The sequence below is a fragment of the Pseudophryne corroboree genome, chromosome 6 (assembly GCF_028390025.1).
Source record: "Pseudophryne corroboree isolate aPseCor3 chromosome 6, aPseCor3.hap2, whole genome shotgun sequence".
NCBI classification, from domain to species: domain Eukaryota; kingdom Metazoa; phylum Chordata; class Amphibia; order Anura; family Myobatrachidae; genus Pseudophryne; species Pseudophryne corroboree.
The window spans coordinates 87839182-87860361 of NC_086449.1; the positions used below are offsets into that span (position 1 = coordinate 87839182).

Below are 21180 nucleotides of genomic sequence, written 5' to 3' on the forward strand. Positions count from 1 at the left end.
ATATACTGCATACAGGCAGGAGAGGACAGCTAGCGCTATATAGGGGCACATATACTGCATACAGGCAGGAGAGGACAGCTAGCGCTATATAGGGGCACATATACTGCATACAGGCAGGAGAGGACAGCTAGCGCTATATAGGGGCACACATATACTGCATACAGGCAGGAAAGGATAGCTATCGCTATATAAGGGCATACATATACTGCATACAGGATTTTTTTTTGCTTTGCTCTCATCTTAGAATCAGCCCCATAGTGAAAGGCAGAAACATGCTCTATGTATATTGCACAAGACAGGAGAGGGCAGATAGTGCTATACTTATAGGGGCTTATTCTTGGGAGCAAAACAAAAAAGAGCAAGTCATTTTGGGTAAAACAATGCTGCACTACAGGTGGAGATGTGAGAGAGGCGTGTCCAATTCAAATTTCAGTGTAACAATAAAGGTGCATACACACTGGGTGTTTTTGCCCAGTGTATCTGCAGAGAGATAATTTGAAAATCGCTGGCCGGAAAATTGCATAGTGCATACACACAACAATTTGCGCCGGGGTGAAGCACTTTCTACAGTAGAAGACTGGAAAGTGGTTTCTTCGGCCGGTAAAAGAGGGAGGCGGCCGGTGAGTGTGCATCAGCACTCACCGCCCGGCCATACACGCTAGGCGATTTTGCTCAAAATGCCAAAAGTGAGCTACTTTGAGCTCAAAATCGCCTAGTGTGCGTGCACCTTAATGCTGCCCTGCATTTGTGGGATACATGCAGAAGCAGCCAGCAGGTACACTGTATGCTAAAAGTAAATAAAAACTCCCCTGGCATTGCAGCAAGGTTTGTTCAGATACAAGCAATGATTTTTTTTTTTTTACTTTTTGGGGGGTGAGGGGGCGGCACTTTGTTCCCAATTCAGAATTAGAACCAAAGATTGCATATAGTGCTATACTTATGGGACATAAAGGTGGGAAAGGGCAGGTAGGGCTGTATAGGTGATGCAGAAATAATAATTTTATTTATAGAGCGCTTTTTCTCTAATAGGACTCAAGGAGGGTAAAACGGCTAAACCCATCTAAAGTCTTGCGTTGGGCGTCCAAACTCCCGACTTAGCGCGCATTTCTTCTGGCACCTCAAGGCTGTAAGAAGAAATGTTATTCCCGCGGCTGCTGGTTGTCTACACTTAGCAACAATTTAATTGCTTTGTTTTGCGCTCCCTAGTGGTAGCCGTAGGGAAAAACAATTGAATTCCTCCTGAAATAATTGAATGTGTATATATTTATAAAAAAAAATTTATAGGCTTGGTTAAAACATGATTTAAGTTCCCAATGATAATTTACTGTTCTTAGATCAGGGCTGGCCAAGCCAGTCCTCGAGATCTACAAACAGTTCACATTTTCCAGACCACCTAGCTAGTGCACAGGTGTAGTCATTACTAATTAAGATGTGCTGCAGTCATTCCTAACTGACAATCCTACAGATCTCCAGGAGGCCTGGAAAACATGAACTGTTGGTAGATCTCGAGGACCGGTCTGGCCGGCCCTGGCTTTATACCCCTTTTCCATTTGAGTACCAGGTCTCATCTGGGATGTTTAACCCGGCTATAACCCGTGTCGGCCCCGCCGTTTCCACTGCCCTTCGACACAGGTTATTCCCGGGTCGAATCTGTTTTCATTTAACCGGTGTAAGCTCTGTAAAAGCCTATTGATGTCACTCGTTACTTGGTTCTGAAACACTGGTAATGACCGTTTCCACTTCACAATACCCGGCTCATTACCGTGTTCAACCCAGGTAGCTACCCGGGTAGGATTCCAGGGTCACTCAACCTGTGTTCAGCCACTTCCACTTACTAAAAACCCGCGTTGATGCGCGCCCCCATGCAAAAACACGTGTAAATGTAGCTAGTGGAAAAGGGGTACGAATACATGGAGATGGGAGCGTCCGTTCTTCTTGCAGGTAGAAGCCTGTGGCACAAAGTATTTGTCTCCACTTCTAATCGTTATCGGTAGTGTTCCCGATATGATGCGTGCAGGGCAGGAAGTGCGCGTGTTCGAAAAGGGGGCGCTGCCTTCCTGCTGTCACTATTGAGGGCGGTGCGGCTTCCCTAATGTCATTAATGGAGTCATGCCTCTGCCTGCGGCGTCATTAATGGGGGCGTGCTCAACGCTTATGAAGGTGCTGGGCTTCCTTCAAGATCTGCTTTTAATGTGAATAGATTCTGTGTTTTAGCAGGACGCCTCTAAAGTGGCAGGACGCATTTTGCCCTTTAAAAATTGGGCAGGGCACTGTGCCCTGCTAAAACAGCCTAGTGTGAAAAGTAACCTGACTGTGTACAAAGATGCCTGGAAATTCTTACTGTATAGGTGGCTGAAGGTTGGTTACTTATGCTGTAATGTGGTTCCTGATTCCTGTCTGTGTAGACCAGGGGTGGGGAACCTTTTTTCCACCAAGGGCCATTTGGATATTTATAAAATCCTCTGGAGGCCATACAAAAATTATCAACTTTAAAATTAGCTTGCCCCCAGTTGGTTTTCCCCTCTGTAGATACGGCCCCAGTAGATATGCCCCCTAGTAGCGCTGCTGCGCGCGCGCACAATACAATACTCACTAGCCCCGCTCCTGCTTCTGGACCGCTGCCCTCCGCTTGTCCGCTCGCTCCTGGGAACTATGGGAGAAACGTCATGACGTCTCTCCCATAGTGCTGCACACTGCCTGAGCCGGAAGTCAAAGCTCAGGAGTGAGCTCCTGCCTCAGGCTTCTCTGAGGGGAAGCAGCCGGGTGCCCGCTGGTAACAAAATCTCAGCGGGCGCCCGGCATCTCCGTGGGTTAGGCGAGTTGCCGGGCCAGATGAAGTGGCTGTGCGGGCCTTATGTTGGCCGGATGTTCCCCACACCTGGTGTAGACTTTTATGTTGCATATTAATCAGCAGTGGGCGCTATAATGATGGCAGTAGTTCAGTGACCAGGCATTGATGCATTTACAGTCGGGTGAACTGTACATTGTGTCACTGGTAGTGCTGCCCGAGCATTGAACAGAACATTACTATGGCATTCATTGGGTTCAATTCAGCGTGGATTGAATAGTGCCGAGAGGGAGCTCCCCCCGCGATTGCGAACAGATATCCGACACTGGCGCGGTGCTGTCTTCTGCACTTAGCGTGGCGGAAACAGCATTGCGCCGGTCACGTAAGTCGGAGAGTGCCGGTTCTCGGGACTAAACACCCTGTTTAGTCTGAGAAAACCGGTCTTCTCCAACATAACTGTGCGCTAGATTGAATAGCACCAAGGCACTATTCAGTCCGCTCTGAATGACCTCATTGATTTGGAAGTGGCGCAATACTTTGTGTGGTCAGCTTTTACACCAGGGTTACCTAGCTTTACACTCCAGGATGCTGGCTGTGACGTGACTGGAAAAGTTCCCAGCCATGAGGATAATAAAATAAATTTGTGAACATGTGTGGTCCCGGATTTCCTGTTAGTCACTCTGAATCCCGGACACCAGTGCCCTAGAATCCGTGTTATTCCGCAATATGTCACGCCTGATTGGCCCCCGTAATAGACTCTGCAGAGACTTTCCCAAATAGTGCTGTATCCTGTTTCCTTCATTGCAGCATAAAACATCTCAAACAGTCTAAAATACCCTGGCATATGTGCACTCTCTGAGGCTAATACTTTGTTGGATTTTCTGTGTAGCAGTCTAATTCTGACGAATGGAGCCTATTAGCGGTCTGATTTACCATAGTATCCACTGGCCTCTCGTCCATGTATTAAGCCTGGAAAAGTGATAAAGCAGTGACAAGTGGAAGGTGATAACGCACCAGCCAATCAGCTCCTAACTGTCATTTTTCAAACCTGCAACGATTGGTTGGTGCGTTAGCACCTTCCTCTTATCACTTCTTTATCACTTCTCCAGGCTTAATACATCTGCCTGATTATCTCTTAGAGAATCCATATTGGGTCACCTCGGTGTAGAGATATAGGACTTGCTGTGTTCAGTTCATGCAAACTCCCCACACACACATTACTGCGTTATTATTGGTTTGTGACACAGCATGAAGAGTAGCATCAAAGGGCATACATAAAACATGGACACAGGTTAGATAAATAAAGATGAGAACACAAGGGGTATTGGGGCCTGACTTAGGAGAGCGCTTACAGTCGAATATAACAAGCCTTTGTTTTCGAATGTTATGGCCTGAACGAATGTTGAGTCATGCGTCCTGAATTTATTTATTTATTTTTGTCAATTCATACTTTTTGAACCTTTGAAAACCCCTTGCAGAGTTCTGTCTCCACGATATTGGTACAAGTCTCAATAACAAGTTGACCTGTTTTTAGCCACATTTTGATTCCTTTAAATAGAAACTGGTCAGATGAGTAGAACCCATGCACTTCATAGCCACCCCCCAATATGTTCGTTTAGCCTGAAAACACCACGCAGCAGGAGTTGCCTGGCGTGAGTGCTCTTTAAGTAAATTGGTTAAATCCATTTGCTTTAACCATGTATCTAGACAGTCCTTTTTTTGTTTCGTTTTCTAGATTTTGGGGGCAAATAGTTGTCATTTGTTCCCAGACATTGCCAGATTTTCATTCCAACCAGTCAGACAAATAATCTAAGTGTGTATCCAGCTTTAAGATCCAAAACGCTCTAATGCCGGATCTAGCGGGCCGGCAAATTCCCGGGTCTCAGGCCTGACCCTGGTAAAGAGCAGGGTCTAAGTTCGGGGTAATTTACAGTCTCTTGCGTCACACACATCCCAGGTTGATGCGTATTCACGTACAAAAACCCGGGACTTTTCTGCTAGTGTGAAAGGGGTATATGTTTTTAAGGATATCCATACTTGAGCCCAGGTGACTTATTTAGTACCTCAGTAATTGTGATTTAACAATCGTTGCTGAAGCATGGACGTCCTTTAATCCTGTACTGCTAGTCTTGAGGACAGTTGAAAAGCACTGTGCTAAGGAACATTCCACCTCATATTACTGTGCACTTCTAGTCTTTGTATTCTTATGCATGTGACATTATAGATACGTTCTGTGTGTGTCGTATAAAAGACTGTTTGCTGTGATGGCAAATGTAGACAAGTTGCACTCTGCTCATAGAGGCATGGGGCACTGACCTGGTGTAAGATGTTGAAGGCACTGTGAACACTACCCCATTCCTGTACTGCTGGGACACACAAGTCACCCACAAAAAGTGCCACAGTTGTGAGCTGACACTTCCATATGTCAAAGGGGCACCTGGGATAATTGGAACATTTAATAATAGCTGTTAATATTCCAATTGTAAAGTGCAACGGAATTTGCTGTGCTATAAAAGAAACGGATAAATAATTAAATAAATGTCAATGGGCGGAATTCAGTTGTTTAACCGCCGGCAGCCACTAGATGGTGCCCAAACGGAGCTATTCAATTGAAGCTTTGTTCGGACGCAATGGCTGCTGTCATCTGCATTTAAGCTTGCATCCCCCCCCCTTCCCCGGGGGGTGGCGAGCTGAAATGCGTGAAAAGTGGCCGCCCAAGCAGCACTTTTTGCAATCGTGTCTGGTTTAGTTGCTTTACGCAGCTAATCCCGACCTCTGTGGGCGCGATCAGTGTGAAAAGTACAGTTTAATATTGTCCCCGCTATCTCCCTTCCCTTGAGCCGGGAGTTTTGGCCCGATAATCAATAGAATACCGCCCATTGAGTTCACGTTGGTCCTTGCAGAGTAATAGGGTTGGGTCTGACCTATATGAGTGGCTGTTATTATACATCCTACTGTCCGAACCTGGTGTAATTAATGCTTGATAAGTTGCAGCGCATTCAAAAATACTCAGTTATCCACTTTCCAAGGTGAATGTCCTTCAGTGTACCGCAGATGTACTTTTCCATAACACAAATGGCGTTCAGAAAGTCAGACCCCCGTAAAGACATCCCAGAAGCCACAGTTGCAGCACATTGTGTGGGTGTGAGCATAATATTATTGATGGACAGAGGGTGGTTGCAGATCACGTTTTACTCTTCTGCTAAATGATATTTGGAATGTGGTGATTGGCAAACCTCTCTCCTTATAGAAATGTAATTGTGGGGCGGGGGTCTGTGAGCAGTGTCTATCCATTGTCCCTCTCTGCAGGCCTGAAATCTGTGTGTGGGGTGGGGTATATGTGAGTGGAGAGAGCCTCATCCTATTGTCACTAGCCTGGTGACTGAGGGACCCCTCTCTGGGACTTTGTGGTGGTCTCACAATAGACTGCATGAGACTAGTGACTATGAAGTCCCATAGAGAATAAAGCTGCCTTTGTCATGGTAATTAATAGATTTAAGACTTTGTCTCCATGCCGTAGAGCACAGATGCGATGGTGCAGGCTGTACTAGTACGTGTGGTTGTATGCACGCTCTGTGCAGACACACTACCATACCTTCCCATGAGCTGCAGCAGCCAGGGAGAGTGTCCTGAGATGTTCCGTTCAGTTAATGTATTGACATGTTAAGATAAGCCCTTTTATTTGGCGAGTACCGGTGCCTTTGTATATTTTTGGAGAGTAGTTATGTCACTAATCACATGAATGTACAGTGTGTTCAGTGATAGATGTGTGGTATCAGCTTACACAGGAAACTTGCTTGGTTGCAATTTGAAATTTGTATTGGATTTTGTTTCAGTGGGGTAGTAATATTATCTACCTACATCCTATAATGGCTCCGTCTTCTCCTCCCGTATTTCTCACATAGCAGAAAATGTCTGCGTATTCAAGTGCACGATCAGCGCGGACACAGAGTGCAGCCGCGTGGGGAAGCAGTCCTTTATCGTCACTCTGGGCTGTAATAGCGTCCTGGTGCAGTTTGCCACCCCGTCAGGTACGTTCTTCTAATAGCCACATTTTTGATCTACTGTAAAAAACAGACCTGAAACTGCTGTGTGTATGCTTCCAGTAATATATGTGGGAGCTGCCATATTGGTACCTCTGGGGGGGATGGCCAATCAGAGGGCCTCATTTAGGGTTGGGAGTATAGTCCAGCTATAAGATACATTTTTGCACCTTGAGAATACATGTGTGCTACATGTAAAAACAAAAATGCTGCATCAAACCAACAAAAATGCATTGCGCCCGCTGTGTCGCAACATGGTTTGTCCAGGTGACTAAATTGCCCCGCTCTATTTTCATGGCCTCTAAATGAGGAGCAGAGCAGTCCCACCTAGTGGTCAAATCCTAAAAAAAAAAAAAAAGTATTGTCATAGTGTGAGATTTGAATAGTTTCTGGATTGTTTAAAAAGAGATTACTTTGTGATAACTTTTTTTTTGTTTTCTTCTTATTCTCTTGGTCTACCAATTTAGATGAGACCCAATTCTCTCTCCCAGTGGGTGACTGTGTTCTCTATACAGTTAGCTTAGAAAATTGTATTTTAGGCAGCAAAACAAATGTCAGACTCCCTGGAAATAACAATGTTTTGTTCTCTCTCCAGATTTCTGTTCATTTTACAACATTATCAAGAACTGCAGGTGTTCATCTTTGGACAAAAGTGTTTTTAGTGAGCGCACAGAGGAGTCCTCAGCAGTGCAGTACTTCCAGGTATTACACCCCATACTACACTGTTTAATTTGAATGCTAGAGAAGAGGTTCTCAGACATGGTCCTTAAGGCACCTCAATGGTCCAGGTTTTAGGTTTATCCACATTTGGCTTAACTAGCACCTCAGTCAATTTGATTTAACCAACTGTGCTGAGCCAGGGATACACCTAAAACCTGGAACGTTAGGGTGACTAGAGGGCTGCGTTTGGGAACCTCTACTAGAGGTTTGTATTATAAACCCCAATACATTACTGGTATAGTAGTATCGTATAATCTCAGGCTATTCTGGCAGCCACCTCAGAATGCATTGGCGATTTGACATCCGCTTCTGGTTGCATATCGCTCTGTTCCCACTTCTGAGAGACTGCCTTCATTCCCTTTGTCTGCCCTGCAAGCATTTTATTTGTATATTTATTTATTTTATGGCTCCAACAAATTTACTGGCCTATGCTGCATTAAACCTTATGGTGGGCACACACTAGACATTTGCTCCGTGAGCGATATAGTCTAGTGTTTTCCCTTGACTCCCGGGCGGCCGATATAGTATGTACACACTGAACGATATCGCTAACTATATAGTTCAGTGATGTCACGCTGCATCCGGCCCGGACATGCCATTTTGGATGATATAGTCCAAAGTGAGATGCATGCACAGACGACTATATCATTAACGACGTGTGGGAGCAAAAACTTTAACGATATAGTGCATACTCTGGACGATATTACAAACGTTATCACTCAGAAGGATGAAAATGAGCAATATAGTTTAAAATATCGCCCAGTGTGTATGCACCTTAACATCATGAGTCAAATGGAAACCTCCACCCCGTTTGGTATAAGCAAATCACTGCCTCTATTACAGAAATCCACATATGTAATGTGCTTGTCCATTATACTACAGAACCTTTCATACTTGCTATGTCATGGGTCATTGTTGGGCTACTAATGGCCAGGTTCTGCTTAGCTATGGGTGACTATTTGGGGGGGGGGGGGATTTCCGTTATTGCACTCTTGGCGCCTAAATAGAGTTTAGCTGTGTATAGTGGCTAAACCCGTGTAAAGTCCTGGTTTGGGTTCTCAGGCCACGGACTTTCCACGCATTTCTTCTCACTACCTCAGAAATCTGTTAGAAGAAATGTGTCCTCCCTCCTCAGTACCCACGCCCCAGCAGAGCAACAATTAAATTGCTCCTATGGGGCGCTTAAATGAGCTAGAACCATAACCATTGTGTTTTCAGCAGCAGTAGAAGCCGTACAGGATAAATAAATCACAAAACATACGCTAACCAAATTCCGACACATTAAACAATAAAAATAAAAAGTAGCATCCGTCCATGATTCTTGATTCCCTGCCTTGTCTTTTTTGTTTTACATAACCCAGCTAATTTAAATTTGTACAAATAATTTTTTTTCTGATGTCTTGTGGCTGAAATACAGCTTTTAGAAATGCTTTTTGTACATGTTTCGTGTGCAAGCTTGTCAGCTCTCACTCTCAACTCCCTCAGTCTTTCTCATCGTCTAGCATGGTCTGTTTATAATAGATGCTGATCTGCATGGTTGACACATCAGTCATAAGTCATTTTTGAACTGTACAATTTCACCAATTTGAGCTTTGATCTTTTTTTTTTTTTTTTTCATGTGAAATCCCCCCTCCCCCTTTATATTGTTACTGCTGCAGTCACCTTGCCTCTCCTTGATGCTCACACTCTAGCTACTAAGAAAAGATTCCTAGAAACGGTCTAAACCATCTAACATGTTACTCTTTGCTTCTGTATCTTCCTCCTGCCCCTGGCAGTTTTATGGCTACCTGTCACAGCAGCAGAACATGATGCAGGATTACGTGAGGACCGGCACTTACCAGAGAGCCATCCTGCAGAACCACACAGACTTCAAAGACAAGGTACACCGCAACGGGCCTGTCACAAGAGCTCACAATCTGATCTGTCAGGTCTTACTATTCACTGTCCTCCCTCTTCCCTGTCAGGTTGTCTTGGATGTTGGCTGTGGTTCAGGGATCCTGTCCTTCTTTGCAGTCCAGGCTGGTGCTCGCAAGGTGTACGCTGTGGAAGCCAGCAGCATGGCGCAGCACGCGGAGGTAAGCACAATGTCCAGGCGGTTAGCGCACAGCGAGACTGGGCTGAGTTTTGGTTACTGATGAGGTATGCTGTCCTCTGCAGCTACTGGTGAAGAGTAACAACCTGACTGATCGCATCGTGGTGATACCAGGGAAAGTGGAGGAGGTGTCTCTTCCGGAACAGGTGGACATTATTATTTCCGAGCCCATGGGATACATGCTTTTCAATGAGAGGATGCTGGAGAGTTACCTACACGCAAAGAAGTTCCTTAAAAGCACTGGTAAGCCATGAATTGATCGCTCCTCTCTGTTCAGTAGGGCATGCTCCATCTACTGGTCTGCGTTGCTGTAATGGCAAATTTCAGGTAGTGAGGGCAGACCATGAATTGTACCTTGGGAACCCCCCTTATACACTATTGAGGTACATTAGTAAATTGCTACAGCCTACACCCAAATCAGTCACACCTTTATGTGTCTGCTACCACCTGCCCCCACCGTCATGCTACATGGTGTAACAAATGGTTCTGGTATTTAAACAGCAGCTACCTCTGTGATCGTGCTCATCGAAAAAAATTGTGGGTCCCAGGGACCCTCACTTTACAAAATTGGGGTCGTACTCCCCTGTTTTTGGGTCCCATCACATAATATGCTTTTGATCTCACTATAAAGAATCAGACCCCCCCCCCCCCCACATGCTCTACATACACCATGGGGTAGAGGGGTTAAGTACAAGCAGCAGTTGGGATAGTCGGGGTAAGGGCAGGCAGTGCTGGGGGTAGGGAAGGGGGTAAGGTGCTGACTGTTTATGAATAACATTGTAGATTAGTCAATTGACACCAATTTTCTCAAAGTAGTGATGAGCATGCACACCCTGACACTCACTGGAACTAATGCAGATAGGTGACTGGGACTCTCCCCTAATGAGGCCTGCTCCCAGCAGTACCTTTCAGGGAGACCCTTCACCACCCCAGACAGCTGCATCCAGGGGCGGGTCCAGAACAAAGTGATATGGGGCACCATGACTGAGGAGGTGTACTTTAGAGCGTGCCAAAGGTGCACGCGCTCCAGAAAAGTGGGTGTGGCCTCCCAAAAAGGAGTGTGGCCTCAAAGAGAATGTTATATCCATGAGGCAGTGGGTGACGACGGGGAGGTTGTGGGCGATACACATGATGATGGGGAGAGAGAGTGCATGACAAGGAGAGGCTGACAGAAGGAGAAGTGACGGGGAGAGAAATAGTGGGAGATAGAAAGGCAGTGGGTGACAGGGAGAGGGCGACAGGGATAGGCAGCGGGATATATATATATATATATATATATATATCGCTCTCTCACTGGTCTGGACGGGAAGGGGCAGAGAGATGGCGGTGGGGGGGACGGGGACACTAGGCTGTAGAACGGGGTACACGAAACTGAATGAGGGGGTACTGTGACTGGACTGGATGGGGTTCGGGTTCTTGCTCAGGGGCACTGAGACGGGGCAGGGGGCTGGATGGGGGGAGGGAAGACAATGGGCAGGCTGGGTGGTAAATACTGGGATGAGGGAGTTGGTGAGATGGGGGGGCACTCTGAATAGGGAGGGGGTATTACCCAGTAATGAGATAGGGGTGTGAGGGAGCTGAATGGGGGGGGGGGGGATCAGTGTGTCTGGACTGACTGGGGGGTTCTAGATGGGAGGGCGGTGAGATGGGCACATTGGGCTGGTTGGAGAGGGAAGGGGAAACACTGTGCTGGCAGGATGGAAGACACTCGATTGGGGGACACTGGGCTTGGGAAAGGGTAGACATTGTGAAGGAAGCTCTGGCCTGCTGCTGTTCAGTTTGTCTAGCCCCGCACACTCACACAGTAGCCCTTTACCCCCCTATCCCTGCATCGTACCAGCATCCTCTGGCGTTCCCGGTCCCCAGCTCGATCACCCCTGCAGTGTCTGCTCTGTGCAGGGATCTGTCCTCTGGTGGCAGTTCCGGCTCTCTCAATCACTCCACCGGTTGATCTGTCACCCGGTGGCGGCATTGACAGCTCCGACACTTCCCGTCTCTTCTGACTCCTTGCTCCGCGGACCCCCCACCACTCCCATGGACTAATTCAGCAAGGGAGTGGGTGACACACTCCAGATCAAGCCCAGCCCTCACATCAAAATGCAGGAGGCGGAACTGGGCTGATCGATCATAGCTGATATGGGGAGGGCTGACAGATTTCGCCTGCTCCAGGTCCCGCATGGAGGGCACGTGCATGGCCGCACTGTCCTGGTGATCTCGCCAGGTACTGGGGACTCCAGTGAACTATAACTTGGCACTGTGCACACAGCGCTGCCCCGAGCCCATCATTCTACCCTGGCTACAACACCCCCTCACTTCCAGCAGTAGTGGTGCTCGCCCACATGATCCTCATCCATTTGCGCCAGACGTCATACATTTAACAGACAGCCAATCCCAACGGAGCGCGTCAGCGGGGACCCGCCCGTTCTTAAAAAGTGAGTCCCCAGTACTCATTGTTGGTTAAAATACGCTCTATAGCGCGTTTTTGCGATCACTGTACCTAAAGCACTGTGATTTAGGCAGGGAGCAGTCACGAATGCCGCAGCACTCCTACGATTCACTTTTGTGTCAGGGCCTTGTTTGTAGGGTGTCTGCAGGTTTTTCACCGGTCTCCAATATTTGTTTCCCAGGTAACATGTTTCCAACGATCGGAGACGTCCACCTAGCTCCATTCACAGATGAGCAGCTCTATATGGAGCAGTTTACAAAAGCCAACTTTTGGTAGGTTTTCCATAGACCCTCCCACTGCCAGACCTGAGCTACATGTCCATATCTAGCAATGCTCTTTTCTAACCGCTCCTCCTTATGCAGGTATCAGCCTTCCTTCCATGGCGTAGACCTCTCCGCACTGCGTGGAGCTGCTGTGGACGAATATTTCAAACAGCCCGTTGTGGTATGTGTGCCGAAACTCTGCAAGAACTCATTCCACTCCTGGTTTCCTTCCCTTAACATTCTCCATCTCCTTCCTCTCTGTAGGACACTTTCGATATACGAATCCTGATGGCCAAATCCGTGAAGTATACAGTAAATTTCTTGGATGCCAAAGAGTCTGATTTGCACAGGTAAGAAATTTGTGAGGATGGCAATGATGGTATTGGTTGTGCAGTGTCCGGACTAGATCCTTATGTTCTCAGCAACCGTTCTTTCCCACAGGATAGAGATTCCCTTCTCTTTCCACATGCTCCAGTCTGGCCTGGTACATGGCTTGGCGTTCTGGTTTGATGTCGCTTTCATTGGATCCATGTGAGTGGGGACTGGGATTGGAGGGAGTTGGGGGGCAGTTGTAGTTTGAGCAAATAGTCTGTACTGGTTGTACATTGACCAATGTAATGCACTCTAGTGGTGGCCTTTAACTCTAGCTGTGGTTTGTGTTTCTAGCTGTATGGAATAAGAGGATTTTGGTACTTACCGATAAATCCGTTTCTCTGAATCCACTCGGGGACACTGGAACAGTTTTATACAGTAGGGGTGTGAAGCTTGCAACCGGAGGTGTGGCACAATCTAAAAATTAGCATTGTCTGCACAGCCAGCTCCTCCCCCTTCACATCCCTCAGTTTGGAAAATTTGACTGAGAGAATGGGACATGATACTATAGCACATGGCAAGGAACCGAACCGTACAACATATCAAACAGCATTCAAGAAACTCTTTTTAACAGAAAAATTAACGATGTTTGCACGAACTGTTTGAACAAGAATTTTGAACGCAGCAGGTTGACAGCACCGAGGCGGGCGTCCAGTGTCCCCGAGTGGATTCAGAGAAATGGATTTATCGGTAAGTACCAAAATCCTCTCTCCTCTTTCATCCACTAGGAGACACTGGAACAGTCTTATACAGTAGGGGACGTCCCAAAGTTATCCCCAAGGGAGGGAGTGCTGTCGGTGGCCTGCAAAACTAAACGTCTGAGCTTAGAATCTCCGGACGCAGAGGTATCAAACTTGTAAAATTTTGCGAACGTGTGGGCTGAAGACCATGTTGCCGCTCTGCAAAGTTGAGAAGTGGAAGCACCTCTGGCAGCCGCCCATGAGTCACCCACTGATCTGGTGGTATGAGCACCAGTCTGAACCGGAACCTGTTTTCCACAGGAAATATAAGCTTCCCTAATGGCAAGTCTAATCCATCTAGGCAAAGACTGCTTAGATGCTGGCCAACCCTTCTTTGGACCATCATAGAGAACAAACAAATGGTCCGTTCTTCTGAAGGACGACGTAACTTTTACCTATATTTGTAAAGCTCGGACAACATCCAAAGACACGTGCCCATTTGCGAATCCCTGAAAGGATGGGACTACAATCGGCTGGTTTAAGTGAAACCCCTAAATGACTTTAGGAAGGAAATCTGCCCTTGTACGGAGTTCTGCCCTGTCCTCATGGAAAATTAAAAAAGGACTCTTACATGATAAGGCTCCTAACACCGAAACCCTTCTGGTCGAAGCCAAAGCAAGTAATAACATGACCTTCCAAGAGAAATATTTTAGGTCTGTTCTTTCCAACGGCTCAAAAGTTGGTGATCTCAAAAATTCCAACACCAAATTTAAGTCCCACGGCGCAGTGGGAGGATGGAAAGGAGGTTGTACCCTCAGAACACCCTGTAAAAAGGTTTGAACCTCTTGCAAGGATGCTAACCGCTGTCGAAAAAGGATGGGGAGAGACGAAACTTGAACCTACAAAGAACCTAGTCTTAGTTCTCCGTCTAGACCAGCTTGAAGAAAAAGTAGAAGTCTGGATAAGTGGAAGTTCATCAAATTCCACCCACGTTCCTGACGCCAGTCCATGTGCTTCTTCCAAATTCTGTAGTAGTGCATGGCTGTAACCGGCTTCCTAGCAGCAATCATCGTAGGAATAGCCATTCTTGGTCTCTCTGTTTCGTAAGATCTGGGTTTCAATAAACACGCCGTTAAACGCAGCCTGTTCAGGTCTCTCTGGGTGTAGGAACGGTCCCTGAGATAGTAGGTCCTCTCTGAGGTAACCGCTAAGGATCTTCCGCTAGTAACCCCTTCAAGTCTGAGTACCAACTCCAGCGGGGCCAGTCTGGTGCTATTAGAATAACCCACACTCGTTCTCGTTTCACCTTTTTTAGAACCCTGGGTATAAGTGGGAAAGGTGGAAAAATGTAAACTCTTTTGTAACACCAAGGAAGTATCAATGCGTCCACTCCTTCTGCTGCTGAGTCTCTCTTGTCCTGGACACATATCTGGGCAGCTGATGGCTTTGCCGAGACGCTATTAGGTCCACTTGAGGTAGACCCCTTCTCACCACCATGTCGAAGATCTGCGGATGTAGGCACCACTCTCCCGGATGCATGTCCTGGCGACCGAGATCCGCTTCCCAGTTCTCTACACCTGGTATGAACACTGCCGAAAGGATGATGTTTCGCCTTTCTGCCCTGTACAAGATCTTTGTGGCTTCCTTTAACGCCATCCTGCTCTTTGTTCCTCCTTGACTGTTTTATGTAAGCGTAGTCATGACATTGTCAGACAGAATCTTTAAGTGTTGACCCATGACTAGGTCCTAGGCTAAGAGAAGCGCATTGTAAACTGCTCTTAGTTCTAGAATGTTTATGGGTAGGCTGCGCTCCTGTAACGTCCATCCGCCCTGAAACTGATGTTCCTCCAGGACGGCACCCCAACCTCTGAGACTGGCGTCCGTTGTCAGGATCCTCCAATTCCAAATGCCGAATCTCTTGCCTGCTGCGAGATTCTTGTGCAACGACCACCAAATCAAGGAGGTTCGCATGCGTGGTGGAAGTCGGATTCTTCGATGTAGAAGCCAGTGCATCCCTGAGCAATGAGGTTCATCTGGAATGGTCGGGAATGAAGTCTGCCGTACTGGAGAGCTTCGAACTACGCCACCATCTTCCCGAGAAGTTGCACACACAGGTGTAGAGAAATAGTCTGTGTCCTTAGTACCTGAGCCACTAACCTCTGTAGGTCCTGGATTTTGCTCTCTGGTAGGAATACTCTCAATTGTACCGTGTCCAAGATGAGACGGAGGAATTGAATCCGTTGAGTTGGCATGAGGTTGGATTTCTAGAAGTTCACAATCCACCCATGTTGAATGAGAAATTGACGAGATGTTTGAGCATCCTTTATCAGCTGTTCCTGAGAGGAGGCTTTGATCAGTAGATCGTCTAGACAAGGCATTATCGTGACCCCCAACAGTCACAATCCTGCAACCATTATTGCCATGATCTTTGTAAAGATTCTTGGGGCTGACGATATACCGAATAGCAGGGCCCTGAATTGGTAGAGATCCGTCACCAGTGCAAACCGTAAGTAAGCTTGGTGAGGAGCCCAAATTGGGATATGCAGGTATGCATCCTTTATGTCCATGGACACCATGAACTCGCCTTGTTCCAAACCTGCAATGACCAACTGGATTGATTCCATCTTTAATTTGTAGACCCTTAGAGACTGGTTTAAAGCTTTTAAATTGAGTATCGGTCTGACCGTCCCGTCTGGCTTTGGCACCACAAAAAGATTGGCATAGAAACCCGTTCCCCTTTGAGAGGCGGGGGCTGGAATAATAACTTCTGACCGTAGCAATATTTGAATCGCTGTCAGTAGTGCTTTTGCTTTCTGAGGGCACCGAGGCAATCCCGTTGTAAAAAACTGACTGTGAGGTCTCTGTTGAAAATCCATTTTGTACTCCTGGGAGATTGTGTTGTTTATCCAAAGTTCTGGTGAGGTTTTGGGCCAGAAGTCCCGAAAACCTTCCAGACGCGCGCCCACCAAGGGGGACCCCAGGTGAGCTGGGAGGCCATCATGCCACGGTCTTGTCAGCAGGTTTATCCTGCTTTCTGGTCGTTGACTGTGAGCGGCCTCCTAACTCTGCCTCCACGTGTTTGTGTATCAAAACCTCTTCCTCGGGCTCGAAAGGACTGTGATCTAAATGATTTAAACATTTGTCCCGAATAACCTCTTCTAACCTGTGGAGTGGTTCTCGTATAAGGATGACAGAAAGGTGGACTTCCCTGCCGTAGCTTGTGAAATCCACTTGTCCAACTGTGGACTGAAAAGCATTTCACCCCCAAAGGGGATGGATTCCACCGCCTTCTTGGTGTCCGAGTCTCCTTGCCATTCTCTGAGCCTTAAAATCCGTCTAGCCGATGCAGAGATGCGCAATGCTATCCTGCTAATATCCTTTGAGGCTTGACACAGGTATGAAGCTGATTCTCGAATATGTTCCGCCAGTTGGGTAATTTCTTCCAAGCTATTTTCCTAATCAATAGCCTGTACAGTACGTCCAGACCATGTTCCCATGGCCTTGTTAACCCAAGCACAGATGATCATAGGTCCCTGTGCCGCACCTGCTGCTACGAAAATTGACTTTAAAGCTGTGTCGACCTTACGATCTGAAGCATCCTTTAAAGTCGTTACATTAGGTATTTGTAAGATTGTCTTTGACAACCTTCCTAGGGAAGCATCCACTACTGGTGGAGTCTCCCACTTATCCATTACACCTTTAGGTAAAGGGTAAGTTACTTGAAACCTCTTCGGAAATTGAAAGCATTTATCAGGTTGCTTCCAAGCCTCCTCCATTTGAGATTGGAGAGATTTGGGAATGGGAAACACTGCTGAACGCGGTTTTTGGGATTCTAATAATTCGAAATCCTCTAGTTTAGGATCTCTTTTACCGCGTCAATTAAGGAATCAAGACCCGAGATTGCCGTGTCCTCTTCCGGAGAATCGGCGTGTAGGTTAGATTCAATCAACTTGCCTTCCTCAATATTAAGACCCTCCTCTGATTCTGGTACTATAGAAAGAGGTCTTTTAACTACCTTGCGCACATTCGTATGTGCGGCCGATGTTAACCTGATGAGAAATTCTTCCATCGTCTTTGAGAATATCGCAGCCTAGTCCGATTGCGTGATTCCGCTGTCTCCTTGGAGATTCTATCTGCAAGGTTTTTTACCCATGACCTAGACTGAGCATTGCTTCCAGGTGGAGCGTCCTTGTCTAAGCAGGAGTTGCACACCCCGGAGCTGCCAACCCGCGTGCTCTTCTTGTTACATTTCGTACAAACATAATATAACTAGGTGCTTCATCGCGCCCTACGGGCGCTCTTCACACCGTCGGAAGGGGCTACTCCCCTTTAACCCCTGCACGCCTTTCTGGGGTTCAATATATGGAGTATTCCCTGCATTCCTAGTTTTGTTAGTGTTTGAATATTGCACAATGAAAGGCCTTCCGATGGTGAAGGGGGCGTAGTCCCTTGCAACAGGAAGGCGTTTGGGGAGTGGGGACCGCGGATGGGGGAGGGGGTATGAAGGCGCTGTGGGTGGGGTAGGGGTGGGTGCGGGTGTGCAGTGGATGGGGGAGGTGTCCAGGGGGCGCGGTGGGTGGGGGAGGGGTGGATGCGGGGGTAACGTGGGTGGGGAAGTGGCGGGTGCGGTGCTGTTGCGAATGGTGTAGGCGATGCGGATTGGGAAGGGCCTGCTGCGTGGGTGGGGTAGGGGATCCAAAGGTGCAGCGGGCGGGGGAGAGCCAGATGCGGGGTGTGGCGGATGGGGGAGGGGGTCCGGAGGTAATGTAGGTGGTGGAGGGGCGGGTGGCATAGGGGGTCTGGAGGCGCCGCGGGTGGGTACCGGGGGAGGGGGCCGGGGGGGGCGTTGTGTGTGGGGGAGGGGCAGGTGGGGGAGGGGCAGATGCTGGGCTGGATGGGGGAGGGGTTCCAGAGGTACTGCGGGTGGGAAAGGGTGTGGCGGGTGGGTAGGAGGTGTGGAGGCGTTGCGGGTGGGAGAGGGGGGTGGTGCAGTGAATGGGGTTAGGGGTCCGGAGGAGGGAGGGTCCGTGTGTGTTGAGGTGTGGGGTCCGTAGGCGCTGTGGGTGGGTGTGCCACGGGTGGTGGAGGGACAGGTGTGTGGATTTGCGGTGGATGGGGGAGGGGTCTGGAGGTGCTGCAGGTGGTGGAGGGGTGTGTGCGCGGGTGGGATAGGGGGTGGGTGCGGGGGTGCAGCGGATGGTGGAGGTGGTCCGGGAGTGTGGGAGAGGTGAGGTGCTGTGGGTGGGGGAGAGGCGGGTGAGGGGCTGTTGCGGATGAGGGAGGGGTTCCGGAGGCGCTGCAGGGTGGAAGGGTGAGGTAGGGGGCCTGGAGGCGCTGCGGGTGGGGGTGCGGTGGATGGGGAGGGGCTGCAGGTGGTGGAGGAGCGGGTGGTGTAGGAGGTGCAGTGGGTGGGTGGTGGAGGGGTGGGTGCTGAGGGTGGGGTAGTGGGTCCGAAGGTGTTGCGGTTGCTGGAGAGGTGGGGGTGTAGGGGATGGGTCAGTGGGTGCAGCGGATGGGGGAGGGGTGAGTGCGGGGGTTCAGCGGATGGGGAGGGGGTCAGGGGATGTGGGAGGGGTGGGGGTGCTGTGGGTGGGGGAGGCGGGTGAGGGGCTGTTGCGGATGGGGGAGGGGTTCCGGAGGCGCTGCTGGTGGAGAAGGGTGCAGGTGTTGTGGGTGAGGTAGGGGGCCTGGAGGCGCTGCGGGTGGGTGGGGGAGGGAGGGAGGGGGGTGAGGGTGCGGTGGATCGGGAGGGGCTGTAGGTGGTGGAGGAGCAGGTGGTGTAGGGGGTCCGCAGGTGGAGTGGTTGGTGGTGGGGTGAGTGCTGCGGCTGGGGTAGTGGGAACGAAAGTGTTGCGGTTGCTGGAGGGGTGCGGGTGCAGGGGATGGGTCCGGGGGTGCAGCGGATGGGGGAGGGGTTTGGAAGACACTGCGGGTGGGGTAGGGGGTCCGAAGGCGCAGTGGGTGGGGGTGCCACGGGTGGTGGAGGGGCAGGTGCGGGGGTTTGCGGAGGATGGGGAGGGGTCCAGGGGCGCTGCAGGTGGTGGAGGGGCAGATATCAGTGCACATAGTCTCTGTGGTAGTTAGTGAGGGTTGGTGATGGTGTAAGAGGGGTGAAGGCCAGTACACAGACAGGCAGAGAGCAGGATGAGGGTGACAGGGCATAGTGACGGGGAGTACTTAGCAGATATAGGGGTGGGCTACAGGTGTGATGTCACAGTGTGTGTACCTTTGCTGTCATGTGTGAGGTATGTGAGGTATATGTGAGGTATGTGTGAGGTAAGGATGTGCGGGTCGTGGTGGCCACTAACCTCCAGGCTGCTGCTGTGAGATGGTGACTGCAGAGGGAGGGAACTCAGACCCAGCAGCAATGGGTCGTGGTCAACATTCCTTCCTGGCCCTGTTCCGCCGCACACTGTCCGCCCCGTCTGACGGGCGTCATTCCTCCATCCTGCATGGCAGCGTCAGCTGCTGTGATCGCGGAGCATAGGTAAGCGTCCGGAGCCCTGTGGGCGGGCAGGCATGGTGTTTCCCTGGAGAGGTGCGGCGCGCGTCCTTAGGCTGCAGACGGAGGGAGCTCCGGCCCAGCAGCAATGTTGATTAGTGCGTGTCCCGTCCTGGCGCTGTCCCGCTGCACATGCTCCGCACCGCTTGCCGCTGAGCATGGCAGCCCTTGTGTGTTTGCTGCAGATGCTGATCTAGCGGTGCCTGAGCTAGCGCCATCTCCCTGGGGTGTGGGTGTCAGGCGGCAGGTATGGTGTGTAGGTGGGAGAGGAGCTGCGGGCGGCGACTCGCTGCCTGCAAGTACCCTCCATATCAGCGCTGTTCCCCTCCCTGCAGATAGTGTCAGTGGTCGTGGTGTACTTTTGCTACTGGTGGCCTGTGCCGGTGCTAGGGTGTTCGGCGCCCCCCTGCAAACTATGAATTTTGCGCCCTCCCATATTCCTTTGTTGTGCATCGGGAAAAGTGGTGTGGTCTCACAACTAAGGGGCATGGCCACACAATAGTACCCCCATTTAAAATTACGCCACAATGTAGCACAATCTTATTCATCTTATACGTAATGCCCCACCCGTAGTAGTAGCGTCCTTATACGTAATGCCCCACCCGTAGTAGTAGCGTCCATATACGTAATGCCCCCCCAATAGTAGTAGTGTCCTTATACATAATGCCCCCCCAGTAGTAGTAGCAGTTATATGTAATGCTCCCCAACAGTAATAGTAGCATCCTTATACGTAATGCCCCACCCGTAGTAGTAGCGTCCTTATACGTAATGCCCCCCAGTAGTAGTAGCGTCCTTATACATAATGCCCCCCCAATAGTAGTAGTGTCCTTATACATAATGCCCCCCCAGTAGTAGTAGCAGTTATATGTAATGCCCCACAACAGTAATAGTAGCATCCTTATACGTAATGCCCCACCCGTAGTAGTAGCGTCCTTATACGTAATGCCCCCCAGTAGTAGTAGCAGTTATATGTAATGGCTCCCAACAGTAATAGTAGCGTCCTTATACGTAATGCCACCCCTGTAGTAGTAGCATCCTTATACATAATGTGCCCCCAGTAGTAGTACCGTCCTTATACATAATGCCCCCCCAGTAGTAGTAGCATCCTTAGATGTAATGCCCTCCCAGTAGTAGCGTCCTTATATGTAATGCCCCCCAGTATTAGTAGCCTCCTTATACGTAATGCCCCCCTATAGTAGTAGCGTCCTTATACGTAATGCCCGCCCATAGTAGTAGCGTCCTTATACGTAATGCCCCCCCTATAGTAGTAGGGT

General features: G+C 49.2%; 1 protein-coding gene across 3 annotated transcripts in view; it reads left to right on the forward strand.

Annotated features, from left to right (window-relative positions):
- The window catches only part of CARM1 (coactivator associated arginine methyltransferase 1), a 30856-nt gene that overhangs the window by 1572 nt on the left and 8104 nt on the right, over positions 1 to 21180 (forward strand). For 2 of the 3 annotated variants that reach the window (XM_063931424.1, XM_063931422.1), the window contains exons 2-10: positions 6694 to 6819; positions 7427 to 7533; positions 9327 to 9431; positions 9516 to 9626; positions 9709 to 9886; positions 12271 to 12361; positions 12452 to 12533; positions 12617 to 12702; positions 12794 to 12883. In XM_063931424.1, coding sequence (XP_063787494.1) covers positions 6694 to 6819; positions 7427 to 7533; positions 9327 to 9431; positions 9516 to 9626; positions 9709 to 9886; positions 12271 to 12361; positions 12452 to 12533; positions 12617 to 12702; positions 12794 to 12883 — 976 coding nt within the window. The remainder of the gene's footprint in view (positions 1 to 6693; positions 6820 to 7426; positions 7534 to 9326; positions 9432 to 9515; positions 9627 to 9708; positions 9887 to 12270; positions 12362 to 12451; positions 12534 to 12616; positions 12703 to 12793; positions 12884 to 21180) is intronic. The other variant, XM_063931423.1, reaches the window with a different exon arrangement.